Source organism: Lepidochelys olivacea, assembly GCF_965140295.1.
Source record: "Lepidochelys olivacea isolate rLepOli2 genome assembly, chromosome: 18".
Classification (NCBI taxonomy): Eukaryota; Metazoa; Chordata; order Testudines; family Cheloniidae; genus Lepidochelys; species Lepidochelys olivacea.
Genome location: NC_140428.1, coordinates 22340002 through 22356553, shown reverse-complemented (window position 1 = coordinate 22356553; position 16552 = coordinate 22340002). Strand labels below are relative to the sequence as shown.

Here is a 16552-nt window from a genome sequence, read left to right as displayed (position 1 = left end):
TCAGGTACCAGTATAAATACGTCACCAAAGGGGTGTGATTTTTAACCACTATAGTTATTCTGGTACAACCCCTAGAGTGAAATCAGTTATACTGGGATAAAGGTGACTTATACCAGTATAGCTTATTTCCCTTCCAGTATGTAAACAAACTACCGTAATGGAAGCACATTTATACTGATATACCTGTGTCCATGTCTCGTGGGGAGGTTTGTACTACTTTAACAATACGAGTACAGTTAAAATGATGCAGCATTTGTATGCAGCCCTAACAAAACAGAACACTCGAATGCCACATACCATATTGTCACTTTCAACAAAAAAAGCAATCAACCAACTTGATTACAAACTAACAACTTTTTTGTGGACAATTTCTAGCTGTTTAATCTTCACCTTGTATAAACACACTCTCCAAAACAGGTTAGCAGGAGAAGCAATTAATTGAATCAAGGGAATTGATTGGCTTAGAATCCAGATCCTTTCATGCCTGGGGAGGCTGGTTTGAATCTTGACCAGGCCTGTGAATCTTGTCCAAAGGCCTTTTCCCAGTGGTGATCTATTATATGTGAAAAGAGTTGGTGGTCTCTGTCCAGTACCATTCCCTGTGCCCAGGTGTTCACATCACAAAAAGCCACCACTATGTTTGTCCCTCTTATCTGCTGTCCCAGCCAAAAAGACCAAGGAGTGAATGGGCCATGCAGACTGAACTTCATATGTATCAAAATAGAGAGTTGCCTGAACTGCAAAGTTCAGCTCTGGATCTGGACTTATCCAAAGTTATGGGGTGTTGAGCAATGAGGTTTCCGAAGAGTTTGGGGCCAGTTATGAAGTTAGGCTCTGGATTCAGAGTGGAAATTGCCCAGAACTCGTGTGTCTTCACTCCTATCCAGTGACTTTCATCTATCTCTATCCAAAACTTGGACTGGACACCCAGCCTCTGTTTATTTCCCCTGTCTAAAGAGCATCAGGGTCTTACTGCCTTCACTGCAGCTAGCTACCCCCTCCCAGGTGCTGGAACTAGGGGTCCTGAGGGTGCTGCCACACCCCCTGGGTTGAAGTGGTTTCCATCATATACAGGGTTGAGAGTTTGGCTCAATGGCTCTCAGGACTTCCACTATACAAGTTGTTCCAGCCCCCCTGCCCCTCCCTTCAGACCCAAACTCCTTTTCACTGAGTTTTAAAAAGTTGAGACCCCTGCTTCATCCTTAAACTAGGATCTGGGTGCAACTCATCCTCCCTGCTCTCTTCTTGCCTCCAGTGAAATAAAAACATAGGCCATAAAATATAAAAGGCGTGAGTTTCAGAGGGGCTGACAATTTGCCACTCTGTTGGCTTCGGTTGAAGTCATGTGTGCTCATTGCCTTTGAAAATCAGATCCAAAAAGCTGGCATAAAGAATGAAAAAGTAAAAATCCAAAGATATTCTCTCAGATCATTTATTTGAAAGCTGCCACTTGAAAGCCTTTCTGCAGCATGCAACATTACATAATCTATCTATGAATAATTCCCTCAACTATCTACATCAGTCAGATATGACCTAGAAACTTAGAAGTGGGTTAACTGCCGGGGTATAACGTATTGGAGGTGGGGGACCCATGAATATGTGTTTCCTAAAGAGTTTCACAGCTTAATACAGAGATGTGCTGGGGGAAAGGACTACGTGTGTTTACAAGGCAGATGATAATTACTGTGACTCCAGCTGCAATCACACAATATCACATTAAAATAGAACTTGTGATATCTGATACCCTGACGATGCTAATCTGTTCGGGTGAAACCAATGGGAGTTTTGCTATTGACTTCAATGGGGCCAGGATTTCACTCTTTGAGATTTATCCACATTTTTACCTCTGTGTTTACAGTGTCGGTTTACAGAAGGATCGCTAAGGAATATGCTTTCACCATGGATAGAATAGACTGTACTGGGCAGAAGAGAGAGAGAGAAACCACAACGCAGTCAACCTATGGAACTCGTTGCCAGGGGACGTTGTGAAGGCCGAAAATATAATGGGGTTCAAAAAAGATTGAGATAAGTTCATGCAGGAGAGGTCCATCAATGGCTATTAGCCAAGATGGTCAGGGATACAACCATGTGGTCTGGGTGTCCCTAACCTCTGACTGGCAGAAGCTGGGAGTGGATGACAGCGGATGGATCATTCCCTCTGAAGCACCGGCACTGGATGCTGGGCTAGGCAGACCATTGTTCTGACCCAGTATGGCCGTTCTTATATTCTTATAAGCCCCCATAAGCACCCATTCCCACTAAATTCTTCTCAGAAATACTCCAGGCTCTCCTCTCTGATTTGGTATTTTTATGACTTTTTTTTTCTTGCTGGGTTGCCTCCTTCTGCCAAAAGTTCTCCAGTCCGCCCCCACCTCCGACCCCTTGTATTTCACAACAGAACTTCTTCTAGCTCCCAATCATGCTGTTAATGGCAAACTTTTGGTTATCCTAATTACATGCTGCCATTCTATTGCACCTTTTATCTGAAGAGCTCCAATCACTTTGTAGGCATTAGTTAATTAAACCTCACAACCCTCCTGGGTGAGGTAGGGAAGTATTATTCCCATTTCACAGATAAGGAAACAGGTTCGGAGAGATGTTTTATCCCAGGTTACATAGCGAGTCAGGAGCAGAGCCAAGCACAGAACCCAAAAGGGCCTGATCTACACGCCCCTGTTCTATCCACTACACCACACGCTCCCATCTAGCTTCATAACAGGGTTTAGTGATGCTGACTTGATACTTCTGGCCCTTCAGCTCTGTTCCATGTGGGACTGTGACTCCGTTTGTATAATATGCCGAAGCACCTTAGCCTCACATACCAGGCTGTTAAAATGAGCCATTACATCATCCACTCACCACTTGGTATGTGTGCATGGGAAGGGAAAGGGAGGGAAGGAGGCAGGGGAGTTGTGTCATTTGCTAGCAGTTAAAATCCAGTTGTAATGTTGCTGGAAGATGCTGCTCACCAGTCTAGGATTTCCTGATGTATTTGATACCCGTGAAAGTTACATGGACTCCATGTCTTCTCAGATTCTCTGCCCTGTGAGCATTCTGTGTCTTGGTGGCTCTCCCGTCCCTTCCTCCTTGTCTCCCTAACCCTTTTCTCCACCCATGGCCCACTGTGGAATGGTGGGAAAGTCACATCCAGTTACAGCTCCTTGCCCCTCTTCTCCCACTGCTGCGTCTATCCAGCACAGCTCCACTCACTGCTGAACGGTTGTATTATGACATCGACCACCTTCTTCTTGCTTCCCTTTCATCACCCCTATTCGTCTCATTTGCATGCTGCAACCCCATTGGTTGAAATAAGCCAGCAGGGCAAGAGGTATAATCTATGGGTGCCGACGGGCTATTACATCTCTAGCAGAGTTTTTTCCACTGAACATTCAGAGCGACATTTGAGATTCCGTGGGTCATGAAACGGCCCAAAGTGAAAAGGGAAAATGTCCGCGCAGAAGTTTTTGTCACATTTACACAGTTCTAATCTACAGATAAATACAAATCAATATGTGTGCAAAAATTATTTTGGGTAAGAGGCCCTGACCATACCTTTTTGTCTTCTTGCAATACCAAGTGGAACTTGGATACCCACCAATAAACCCACACTGCGTTATTTGATTACAAAGTTCCTGATGGTACTTATAACAGTATAATCAGTGTCTTGTCAATATTCCAAACAGTGGCTAAAGAATGACACAGCTTTTACACAAATAAGATTTATCATTATCAATGAATTGCATCACCAAGCATTTTTTAAATGGAAAAAGAGATGATTTTGTGAAAAAGTTATACTAATGAAGCTTCCAATAATCAAAACAGATATGAGGTTCTCAGCCAATAACATGTACTGATTTAGCGGACATTGCTTTTGTTTACCATAAAGCATGAGGTGTTTGGCTGCACTGTATCCCTTCATGTTATTTCTGATGATTCACGAGGCCAAAGATCATGTGCTTTCAGACAAGGCTAGAACTGCTGCGGTCTTTGGCTCTGATCCAATTCTCATTGGAAAAATTCCATTTGACATTAATGGGAGTTGGATGAAACTCTGTTTAATTGGCACTTCCTGAAATGTATCATTAATGGGGATGGGCAAACTCGTTTGGCCAAATTTAAAATTCCCTTGGTCATGGTAGGTTGGAAAGTTCAACTAGATCTCAGGGGTTCATGTTTTGCTATGAACAAAGGAGCAGAAGGGACAAGAAGAAAAACATCCGCTGGAAAAACGTGATGAAAAAAACAGAACTGAGAATTGGGCAGCGTGAAAATCAAATACAGAGAGATCCAGATCCTGAGCGGGGATACATTAGAGGAGCTCCACTGAAGCCAACTAAGTTATATCAATTGACACCCATGCAGGATCTGGCCTAGATAGCACAAAGGCAAAGGAGCAGACACACATAATTCCACCCCTTTGGAAGCCAAAAGCAAAACTCCCATTGTCTTAAGTCGAAGCAGGATTGGGCCCCAAAATGAAAAACAAAGCAGGCAGACTACGGAGACCCCAGATTCTCTGTCAGCCATTTGGACTGTTCTCTTGTGCTACCTGGTCTACCATATTTATGGATTATGGCACATTATAATTTATTTGTGTTCATAGGTGAAATCCTAACTCCAATGAAGCCAATGGCAGTTTGACATTGACTTTTATGGGGCCAAGATTTTGCTCATTGAAATATTTTATAAGTATTTACATGCATTGTAATGTGCTTGTCATAGACCTCATCTACACATTCAAGTGCAGTCTACAATAAATTGTGTTGAGGGTTATTTTATTACTGTTTCCCTGCTACCTTCGCCCGCTTAGCAAAGTGTGTTAGTTCCTCAATATAAAGGAAGTTGATTGTAAACTGTATGGGGGCAGGGACTGTCTTTTTTTTTTTTATTTACCCTTATTTGTATTGCTTGTTGATACAGCCCCTGCCACCATAGGACCCTGGGCCATGATTGGGACTACAATAACAGTACAGAGTGTGTTTCCTGGCTTTCTGCCTAAAACTGTTGTCTTGTTCTTCCCTTTAAAAAAATTCTTTTGCATTTTGTTTTTTCAAAAATACAAACACATACGCAATTACAAAACACTACATAATGCAAAAGTACTGCAACAACAACTGCAGAACACTCTCTCTAAATGTTGACACCCCTAAGATGTGAATCTTCTTCCTCCTTAATGAAGTGAATAAACTGTTACCCCAGGGAATTCAATTTAGTCTAATAATTAATTCTATGAGGTCATCTCTGGCACCCAGTCTCTCTGATATCCAGGATATCTAGAGATATAAACAATGGAGGGGGAGGAAGGGGCGGAAGGGGACATGTTTTCCCCAGCCCCGTATTATTTCAGCTAATAATACCAAAAATACCAAATTCTGGGACATGAGCATATAATGGCTGTCTGGCTATATCTCCTCCTTGTTGCCAAACACGTCCTGATGGCACTATGTTAATATAGCCTATGCGGACCGAGCTGTATCTTTCTCTTACAAGTCTCATGCTCCCTGGATAACATAGAGAAAGGAAGATTTTTTTACATGGGTGTGTGAAAATATGACCAAAAGTATAGAAACCTGAGAAGGACTAAAATGGCTGCCATGAGGTGCGGAATGTGGTCAATAGAGAAGTAAATAACTGAGAGAGATGGATAAAACAATTGTATCTGGCTGTCATATCAGAGCCTCACAGTCTTTAATGTGTTTATCCTCACAACAGCGCTCTGAGATAGGGCATTTTACAAAGGGGAACTGAGGCCCAGAGAGGTTAAAGGGACTTGCCCAAGGTCACGCAGAAAGTCTGTTGCATCTTCTCTTTCTTATTTATATGATACCCCTCACCACGGATGTGAGTCTATGTGGGGAACGTTACCTGAGCAGCATGGGTGTGCAGAGCATGACTGGTAGTATGGGTTAGAAGCAGGGTGAGGGGAAGCATTATCACCAGGATTGATATGGGAAGCTAGTCAGCAGTGCGGATGAAGAGTGTGAAAAGATGTTCATTGCAAGACACATCTGTTTTCACAGCTAGTTAGCAATGGCTTCCAGCACAAAGGCTGGTCTCTTCTCTCTGCAGTTTTATAGCACTGTTACTGTTACACTTTGAAATGGGGATCTAAATATTTATAGGTCTATTTTTAACATTCAGTTATTCACTTCTGCTCTCTCTAGAGCTGTTTGCTCTTTTATCCTCCTTGCCAGGGTTGCTAAGAAATTAACCAATTTTAAACAGTCCCATTTATCCTGAGACATGAACTCATGAAATAAACTGCAGCGATTGAAGTGTTGATAAGGAGACTCTTCCATTAGTCTGAACACGTACCTGTCTCTGTTTAATACTGGGAGATTCCATAATTACACAGAGAAAGAAGATCAAAGTGTCCCATCCCCCAGGTCTCCATACAAAGATTACAGATGAACTTTCCTGCTCTTTGAATCTTTTGACACATGATGTTTAAGCATAAGTCCCTTTACCTTTCATTTATTTGTGTATTTTGCATCTCTGGATCGCTAATTATTAAAGAGAGGATAATGAAACAGATCCTCCAGTCTACCCAAGTTATTAATTAAAAACCCCATCCAAAGCAGAGGGGCCAAATTCAGGTCTTGCTTTCCCCCATTCAACCCCACCGGAACCAAAATACCAAATGAGGCTTCTGAATTGTGCCTTGCAAATCTTCATGGGCATCTATCTGCACGTGCAGAATCCTATATTTGTGCATCTAAAATGATACTTTGCCTGCAGTTACCCACATTGAACAAACCGAATCCTGTGCAAAAGTGAGTTTGGAATGCATAAACAAATAGCTGCACAAATCTTGTCTACAGTTTAGGAGGCCTGAAAGTGTCTACTGTATATTTTGGGATGACTCATAGTTACCCTAATAGTGGCACATGAGAAACTGAGGCAAAGAGAGAGGTAAAGTAATTTGTTCAGCATGATAGTGCAGGGTCTAGAATCCGGGTCTCTCACTCCCCCGCACTAGAACCTGATCCAAAGCCCACTGAAAGTCGGTGGAAAGACTTCCATTGACTTCAATGGGTTTTGTATCAAGCCCTTAATGTAATGGTTCATTCCGTCCTCCTCCAACCATTAGACGACTACAGTGATCCAGGAGCATTCAGGCAAGCTCCTATGACAGATACATGCATGTTGGTTGGTCCTGCTTTGAGCAGGGGGTTGAACTAGATGACCTTCTGAGGTGTCTTCCTACCCTAATCGTCTATGATTCTACGATTCTGTGTCAGCTCCAAGATATAGAACCATGGATGCCAGAATAGGGGCAACACTGGAATAAAGATAGGTTTGGTAGAGCAAATGGCTATCTCCAACCTGGAGGGCGCTGATTGCTCTGGGGACATTATATTGTCCTTCCCAGAAAGAACCACCACTGAAGTGTCATCTTCGGGACATCCTGGCAATGAACAATGCTGACTGGCTGACACACTGAGCGGTGAGTCTAGGCACCCCTTCTTTTGGCCCTTCACCCTATGAGTTATAGTAACTTAGATTCAGAGTCAGTGGGGCAGAGTCAAAGGAGATGTGTAGGAGGGGTTAAAAGATACTTGTCAGTTAAGTGGGAGTGAAGACTAAGGGAGCCTAAAATGGAGTAATTGGGCCTAGTAAATTACTCCATCTGAGACATCGTTAGACTCATCTCTGAATTTGGTTCATTGGGAACTGTGATCACTCAGGGCCAGGTTTTTAAAGGTATTTAAGCACCTAGTGTGATTTTCAAAAGTATCTAGGCACCTAAAACTGTGTCTATCAAGATGAGGTCCATGCATAAGCACCTCATAATGAATCTTAGCTTCTGCTCTTGACACACACACAATGCCGCCACTCTGTACTCTAGAAAATCTATTATCAGAAGAAACAAAAAGCCTCAGCCGTTGACAACATAGTGTCTGCTTTTTCTACTGTCATAGAAAGAGTGGTCTAACAGATTGTTATCTAAATGCCCTGCCTGTGGAGCCCGAGCTGAAACCTACCTGAAATTCTCATTCGCTCCATCTAACTTGTCTAACCATCTTTCTTAAAGATCAAAATCTTCCTGAAGATTATCTCATTATTAACGTTTCCCTTTGAAATGAACTAATATACATTTTACTACCAGTGCATCCATGTGATTTTTAACAATGGAAACATCAGAAGATAAGCTGATTGCTGTATTTATCACTGAAAATGTTGTAGCACTTCAGCCAAATTGCCTATTAATGAAGAGATTTATTTCTTCTTCACCCAAATTTCCTGCTAATGGAGAGGTTATTTTTCTCTCCGTGTTTCCAATTTGCCACTTAAAAGCTTAATTTAAATTATTTCAGTGTCACTAGATGTTTGCCAGTGACAGTAAATTCTAACTTGATTTGTTTCAGAGGCAAGGCCCGTGCCCATCTTTTCAGTGTTGTTAATAGGAGGTTGCAATTGTGTACAATACAGTTGCAACCAACTGTATACAACCTTGCATACAAGTTGTACACAACTGTATACAAGGTTATGGGTCAGATCTTTAGCTAATGTAAATTGCTGTAACTCCATTGGTATTTATGCCAACTGAGGATGTGACCTGATGACTAGATATTGACATTTAAGAGTCAAGGCTCCAAGATTCACCTGTATCAGCTGATGAGGATCCAACCAGCTGCTTATCTCCTTCTTTTGTCATTGACTTGGTTACCTTTTTCCTCTTGCTAGTTGCTAATGTCCCCTTGGAATTTAATTTGGAGTTTGAAGGGGCATTTTCAGCAATTACACCAGAATCATGGATGATCTGGGAAGGCTTGAGATCTATACTGTTCTCCTTCCTATTGTTTTCTTGGCTGGCCTTAGATGTGACTTTTGTTGCTGTCTTTGGTTCTTGGGCTTCCTCAGAACCTTTATTCTGACCCAAATTTCCATCCGGGAGTGCACAGTTACTGCTTTCCAAGTCCGGTTTAGTAAGATTAGTCTCCAGCAGCCTGCTCGCTGCTGACTGTCCCCTGTTTTCACTAGCTTCTGTATCTAATCCCCTTTCTATTTCATCCTCTCTGGTAACATTAGACCCAGTTCTTGGGATGCCCTGTAAATCCACAGCAATTATATGGGTGGTCTCCCTCAATCTGGTCCTGCTCATTATGTCCTGAGCCATGCCTTGGGATCTGGAAGCTGTCTCTTCATTTTTCAGTTGCATCTTGCCTTCCTTTTCCATGCCATCTCCATCATCGTCAGCAGGCTCCTGTTGTACAGTCTCAGGATAGAAGACAGACTTCTTGCCGGGAAGCTCTCTAACCGAAGCCCACTTGTGTTCTGGGCAGTGGCTATGAAGACAACAAACGAGACCTTTCGTTAGAGCACTGACACCAAATATTCTTCAGGCAGTAGGTGGGAGAATAACCTTAGTGAGACAGGCTTGTAACCAATCTTTGAGAAGGAATGGTTTTGAGTAAAAGTAGCAAGCAAAGCGTTTGTTTAAGAAGAGGATGCTTAATTCACAAGGCTTGAGGAACTGAAACACTGATTAGAGCAAGGGGGGAGGGTGTGGAAATAGGCTTTCCAAGCTAGGGTAACAGATAGTCGAAGATAAGCAAATGTTAAACAATTCCTCCAGGAAACCTATAAATGTCACGGCTAAATATTCTGTGTAATCTCTATTGTAGAGGCAGGACCAATGGGAAATTAGAGAAGTGTATTGTGTTATGTGCTCCCATTGAGCTAGACATAACATAGGTTGAAAGATGATGCCGAGTTAATAAGGCATCAAAACAGACCTACCTAAAACTTGTTCCTTCTTAAAGGAAAGCTGTGATTTATTGGAGTGAGTGGGCGGGAGAAGCAGGTGAATGTTAAGTCACTGCTGCTGATTCACTGGGTGTTCTTGGTCACATCACAGTGCCTTGTTATGCCTCATTCTCCCCTTTATAAATGGGGGATAACAATCAGAGCTGGGCAGGAACCAGAATTTTTGCTTCATGGGAAATTCTATTATTTTGATATGTGTTTTCTTGTTGAATTGGAATGAAAACAAACCTTTTTGAAATCTCAAGTGAAATAAAATGTAAAAGAAAATTCACTTGGGGTCAATCAAAACTTTTCATGTTGATAAAATCAGGCTGGTTCACTCCAATTTCAACTTTAAAAATATGGAAACAAAAGGTCATGTCAGAATGGAAAACTGAAACACACCATGTCAACAATGTCAAAACATTCCATTTCCACATCCACAAAATGCTTCATTTCCATTTTTTTTTTCAAAACAAAATTTTGTTGAAATCAACATGTTCCTGCAAAATGTTTCAATATCAACAAAATTATGCAAAAAGAAAAGGAGGACTTGTGGCACCTTAGAGACTAACCAATTTATTTGAGCATAAGCTTTCGTGAGCTACAGCTCACTTCATCGGATGCATACTGTGGAAACTGCAGAAGACATTATATACACAGAGACCATGAAACAATACCTCCTCCCACCCCACTCTACTGCTGGTAATAGCTTATCTAAAGTGATCACTCTCCTTACAATGTGTATGATAATCAAGTTGGGCTATTTCCAGCACAAATCCAGGTTTTCTCACCCTCCGCCCCCCGCCACACACAAACTCACTCTCCTGCTGGTAATAGCCCATCCAAAGTGACCACTCTCTTTACAATGTGTATGATAATCAAGGTGGGCCATTTCCAGCACAAATCCAGGTTTTCTCACCCCCCACCCCTCCAAAAACCACACACACACAAACTTGTACATTGTACAAATGCACATTGTAGGGAGAGTGGTCACTTTGGATAAGCTATTACCAGCAGGAGAGTGAGTTTGTGTGTGTGTGGTTTGGGGGGGGGGGGTGAGAAAACCTGGATTTGTGCTGGAAATGGCCCACCTTGATTTTCATACACATTGTAAAGAGAGTGGTCACTTTGGATGGGCTATTACCAGCAGGAGAGTGAGTTTGGGGAGGCGCGGGCGCGGAGGATGAGAAAACCTGGATTTGTGCTGGAAATGGCCCAACTTGATTATCATACACATTGTAAGGAGAGTGATCACTTTAGATAAGCTATTACCAGCAGGAGAGTGGGGTGGGAGGAGGTATTGTTTCATGGTCTCTGTGTATATAATGTCTTCTGCAGTTTCCACAGTATGCATCCGATGAGTAAGCTGTAGCTCACAAAAGCTTATGCTCAAATAAATTGGTTAGTCTCTAAGGTGCCACAAGTACTCCTTTTCTTTTTGCGAATACAGACTAACGTGGCTGTTACTCTGAAACAAAATTATGGTTTCCAATGGAAAACTCTTTAGCTGAAAATGTTCTGACCAGCTCTCCTAATAACGCTCACTAACGTTTGCCAAAAGCTATTAGATCTCAGGATGGAAATGTGCTGTCTAAACAATAGATATTTTATTATTTCACGAGTGGCTATTCAGTAGCGGGTTTGAACCAAAACCCCAGGTCTGAAACATCACTGTTGTGTGGTGTTCAAAAACAGAACTCAGATTTTAGGCCTTGAGCCTGTCTCTAGTCTAAAGTGCATCCTAATTTCATGAAATTTTGGATGGAGAGAGAGAAACTGGGTGGTATGTTCTCTTCTCAGCATTATGCACAGGATTTAACTTCCGTCACTGGCATAGCCTTCTGGGAGAGAAATGGTCTTCACAAGTGTCCCAAGGGATCTGAGGAATCACTTGAGCAAATCCCCTTGCTTCCCTTTGAATATTTACCCTAAAAGTCCCACTCTTCCTTGACTACCACTCTGGTAGTGTAAAGACTGAGGCCGTAAAATAGGCAAAATTACATTTACATATCAAGGGGTATAAAGGGGACTTGGGGTACAATGAACGTTCGCCATAAGGAAAAGGTGATGTTGCCATAATACTCCAGCCAGCATTTATTTAATGCCTTTCATCCCAAAGGACTTTGCAGCACTTTACAAACTATACATTTAAAGATCACTTCATCCCCATGTGGGGTGTGATGCACAGCAGCCTGTAACATTCCCCAGCAGTCTTTAAGACAGGAGGTGAGGAAGGCTAGCTTGTGAAAGCAGGCTGCTAAGCTTGTGAGCTTTGACTCAGCCCAGAGAATGGGCACAGAAGGACTTTGCCACAATGTGTTTTAGATCCGTTCTTAGACATTCATTCTGAACATTAAAATAACTATGAACCTAGTAGAAACTAATAATGACAATAGTTTCCACTAGGTTCATAGTTTGACACTATTACTCTGTCATTGGATCACATGTATAGCTGATGTAAGTCAGTATCTTTATCTCCACCTTGACTTTAGAATTGCTCCAACCAGAACTTCTGCTTTGTTTTGTTTCTTTCAAAGAAAAAAGTGAAGTAAAGAAATGGAAATTCTAACCTTTGCTCAGCAGACACTAAATGCCGTAGCAAAGCTTTCACTGTCCCCTGTCCTTCCTTCTGCTTAGAAAACTTGGCTTCTAGCAGGGCCATTAAGAGAGCTTCTAAAGAAACCAAACCATCGCGTTATGGAGCAGCAGACCCACACGGCTGTAGAGTGTGGACTGCTTATCTCACTGAGTGGAGAAGGATAGCTTCACAGCAGCAAGTGATGGCTCTGAAACCGAACCTGCCTCTGCTTTATATACACCAGGTTCCAAAGGAGTCCTCCGGCAGGTTCAGAAAACCCTCAGCACTATAAACAAGGGCTGGTCTCCTAGCAACAGCTGCCTAGCGGCTGTTGCTAATTGTGGAAGGGGTTCCAGCATTAACATGCAGAGCGACTTCTACAAAGGGGTGTGTTTTTAGATAAAGCTCTGCAGTGATAAAGAGGGCTGCTGTTTGAGTGGGCGCACACGTGTCACCAGAATGAGCGCGTGTAGCAGAGAGATAGGGAAACCAATTTGGTGGCTGGAACGCCTGTTGCCTGGCTTGTTTCAACTCAGTCGTCCATGGTCCTCTTCAAGTCTTCGAAAGGTCAGGCTTCACCTGTGCTGCCAGACACTACACCCACTTTCAATGTCACTCAGAAGCAAACAGTAAAAGCTAATTTTGTTTCCTTCCCCCTGCACAACCACTCGCTCGTCACCTGATAAAAGTCGACTCAGAGTGGCTGCCAATATGAATTTTGATCACGGTGTACCTGTCCTTCAAGTGCAGTCACTGATCTCATTGCTCAGTGCTCCATCTCTCCTGACTTTGTTAACATCTCTATGGCGATACCTTTCAGTATGTTGCAGTAGGTACAGTTCAAAACAGTCACCGCCCAGGCCAACGACTGACATAGGCACATTCAGATTATGTAACTGTATGCTCAGAATCTGCTTGTGTAGGCAGTCATTAGACTTGCCTGTGCATATGTGTATATGCAGGCCCTTTGGATCACCGTAGAGTCATCTGTCCCAAAATGTTTATCCACAAATTTAGTAGAATAATGTATAGCACTAAAATATTGGGGGTTTCTAACCTGTGTATAGTGGAGGTCATTGGTGTATAGTGTGTATAGTGTATAGTGGAGGTCATTGGTGGTTCTTTGGCTCATGGCTGGTTCTTTCTTTCTGTGCAAATAATAGGTCAAAGAACCAGGAGGCTCAGATTGGTGGGTGCAGGGTGGGTGTTTTATGCCTTAGTGCCTGTGGAACCTAGCCACGGAGCTGGTGTAACTGAGCTCTGTAGAATCACCCCAATTTAGGGGAATCCTCCAGTAGTTTACAGCCAGTGTAGTGGGGACTAGACTGCCTCAATCCCTGCAGCTAGCGAAGGGGCATGGCCAACGTAAAAGGGAAGTAGCCAGGGCTTCCCTCCAATTTGCTGATCCAAGGCTGCTCTTTTGGTCACTCAGGGGCATTGTCAGCTGATGTCATTTACAGCCTTCTTCAGGCTGCTCGAACATGCTGGGGGGCTGGCCTGGCATGTGGCAGCCCCAGGGCTGGGGAAGTGCAAAAGTGAGCTTTACATCAGGTTTACATGCACACCCTTCTAACCTGCTCTAGGTGCTCCTTGGACCTATTCAAGGATCTGATCTGGAGAGAGTTCTGGAAGTTAGAAGTTCTACCTGTACGTATAGATGAACGATAACAGTGGCTTTTCCTTTGCAATGGCACAGGGGAGTTTTGCCTCAGCAAGGCGAATAAAATCCCAAAGATAATATTTATATCAAGGGGACTGGGTCCTCAGCAGCTATAAATCTGCATACCTCCACTAGAGTCAATGGTGCTTCACCAGTTGACCCCATCTGAGGCTATTATACTCTATCGTTGTCCAAGCAGAAACAGGTAGTTCATCTCTCTTGGTTGCAATCATTGAAGACCAGAATTAGTGACTTTGCAAAATGCAATGAAACACTGGTGAAATGAATGATTGGTAGAAATTAAATGGCTCTTGGAGAAAAATTAAGCATTTACATTTTTAAAAAAATCATCATAAGGTACTTGTCTCCCACAGGAAATTAGGATTAAAAATAACAAAAGCCTCCAACCCTGCTCTTCTAACTGCACTTTGAAACATTCTGGGCTAGGATTCAATATGTGGTGGTGGTCATGAGGTTCGCTGGCATTTCTGAATGAATTTCCGTTGAATTTCAAGTCATAATTTATGGCCTATTTATGCAGCAACAGCTAAGTTGCATCTTTCGATAGCAACCAAGTTCTTTGCAGTCATAATAACACCTTTGAATTTGACTCCCCAGATAAAGCACAAGATACTGCAGGGTGAGACGTCAGAAAGGGGCCAATGCAATTTCTCTTGGTGGTTTTGCAAAATTACACAGCAGATACCAGCTGAACAGGAACAATAGCTTTTTGGTTTAGCAAATGCTGCTTATAGCATAGCACCAAACCCCGACTGATGAACGTGATCAAAAAGCACTGGCCCCCAATCTGAATTCCACAGAACTGCAGTCACAAGTTGGCCTCCAGGATAGACTGCAATGAGTTAACTAACCGAGGTAGCACGTGCACCTCTGCTACTAGGTTGGAGCCAAATTCCACATTTGGTGGGAAGCTAAGGAAACCCCTGGCTAGCACAAAAAGACTTGAGGGAGAGACTTAGAGACAGGAATGTATTTGGTGATGGGGGAGGATGGGAAGAAGCTTTTATACAAAAACTAAATCTACTGGCCCGGCCATACTGTCTGAGTCCTTTCTGATCTAGTGTTTGGTCAGAGCTGGCTTGATCCTGGATTGAAGGAACCTGTGTTTATAACCTCTCTGCTGCCATAAAGGTGAATGTCATGTCACCAGTTTAACACTGAGGGCAAGTTCACTGGAGTGCAAAGGGGAAAGTCGATGGTATTGTGCCCGCTTGTGCTGGTTGTGAATGGGGCCCTATAGCTTCACTGCATGGCCAACCAGGAGAAAGACTGGGCTAGGAAGTCCTCAAGGCACTGGCCAGAACTAACAGTTTCTTGGGGTTTTCTGGGGCCTCTAGGGAACAATGTTCTGGTGGAAAGGAGGGGCCAGGCTGTGTATCCTGATTCTAAATGAGACAATCCCTTCCCCAGACTGCCTCCAAGTAGCCTCAAGGCTGCTCTAAGCTACACCGGTTTGTCACACTCCCCTAGGTGCTGGTATGCCAGCCAAGAAAAGCCAGTGAGCAGCCAGCTCCTCCCTCCCTCTTTCTCCTTCCTCTGGCATGACCCATCCCCGGGTGCTTTGAGGGGGAGCAGGGCAGTGATGTTCTGGAAGCTCTCAGCCACACAATGAACTCCCAGGGGTTGGATTCTTTATTACCCCTTTGCAATGCTAGAGTGGAATAAAGGGGTTGCAGCGTAAGAAAGAAATTGGCCCAGGAAGCAGGGCCCTGGGATAGGAAGGGGCCCTTTTCTCCTGTCACGTTTAAGAACAGAATTACACCAAAACCTCTGGCAAGTGACATGGGAAATGTCTCAGGACACGCTTTGATCCTGAGATTGCCAGCCTCAGGCATCCCAGGCTGATGTGTACTGTATAGATTAATTTCAGGTTTCAGAGCAGCAGCCGTGTTAGTCTGTATCTGCAAAAAGAAAAGGAGGACTTGTGGCACCTTAGAGACTAACACATTTATTTGAGCATAAGCTTTCGTGGGCTACAACTCACTTCATCGGATGCATTCAGTGGAGTGAGCTGTAGCTCACGAAAGCTCATGCTCAAATAAATGTGTTAGTCTCTAAGGTGCCACAAGTCCTCCTTTTCTTTTTGTATAGATTAAGAAAGCCAGTGATGCTTGCCTGACACAGGTGCCTAGGAGCCAAGTTTCAATGGACTTGAAGTGATATTCCATGTCTCCGTAGGAGGGAGAGACAAACCGGTAGGAATCAAAGATCTGCAGTCTGCCCCTTTTCCATCTGGCCCCGAGGCTGCGCTCACCGGCCCCCAGCCAGATCTCCACGTGGACAATGTCATGGAATTGCCACCTTCCTGCAATGACAAGGAAGTGACTGCGCATTTTCCAAAGTTGCCTTTAAAATGGCATTTGGGGAGGTGCTGGGCTGACGGCCCTGGAGACTGTCTATCCATAGAACTGGCCCTGACAGACGGTGTCACTGTTCAGTCAGTGTGTCTTGCCCTGACCAGAAAAGACTACCCTTGCTGCTGAGAGGACAGTTTAGTCTCCATGTCTATTCAGTCATTCATCCCTCCTCAGAGACTGCCC

At 43.4% G+C, this 16552-nt stretch overlaps 1 protein-coding gene across 1 annotated transcript in view; it reads right to left on the bottom strand.

Annotated features, from left to right (window-relative positions):
- TTLL10 (tubulin tyrosine ligase like 10) overlaps positions 1–16552 on the bottom strand; it is an 85637-nt gene that overhangs the window by 36374 nt on the left and 32711 nt on the right. The window contains exons 4-5 of the mRNA XM_084652070.1: positions 16128–16317; positions 8608–9290 (exon numbers count right to left, since the gene is read on the bottom strand). Of these exons, the coding sequence (XP_084508196.1) occupies positions 8608–9290; positions 16128–16317 (873 nt within the window). The remainder of the gene's footprint in view (positions 1–8607; positions 9291–16127; positions 16318–16552) is intronic.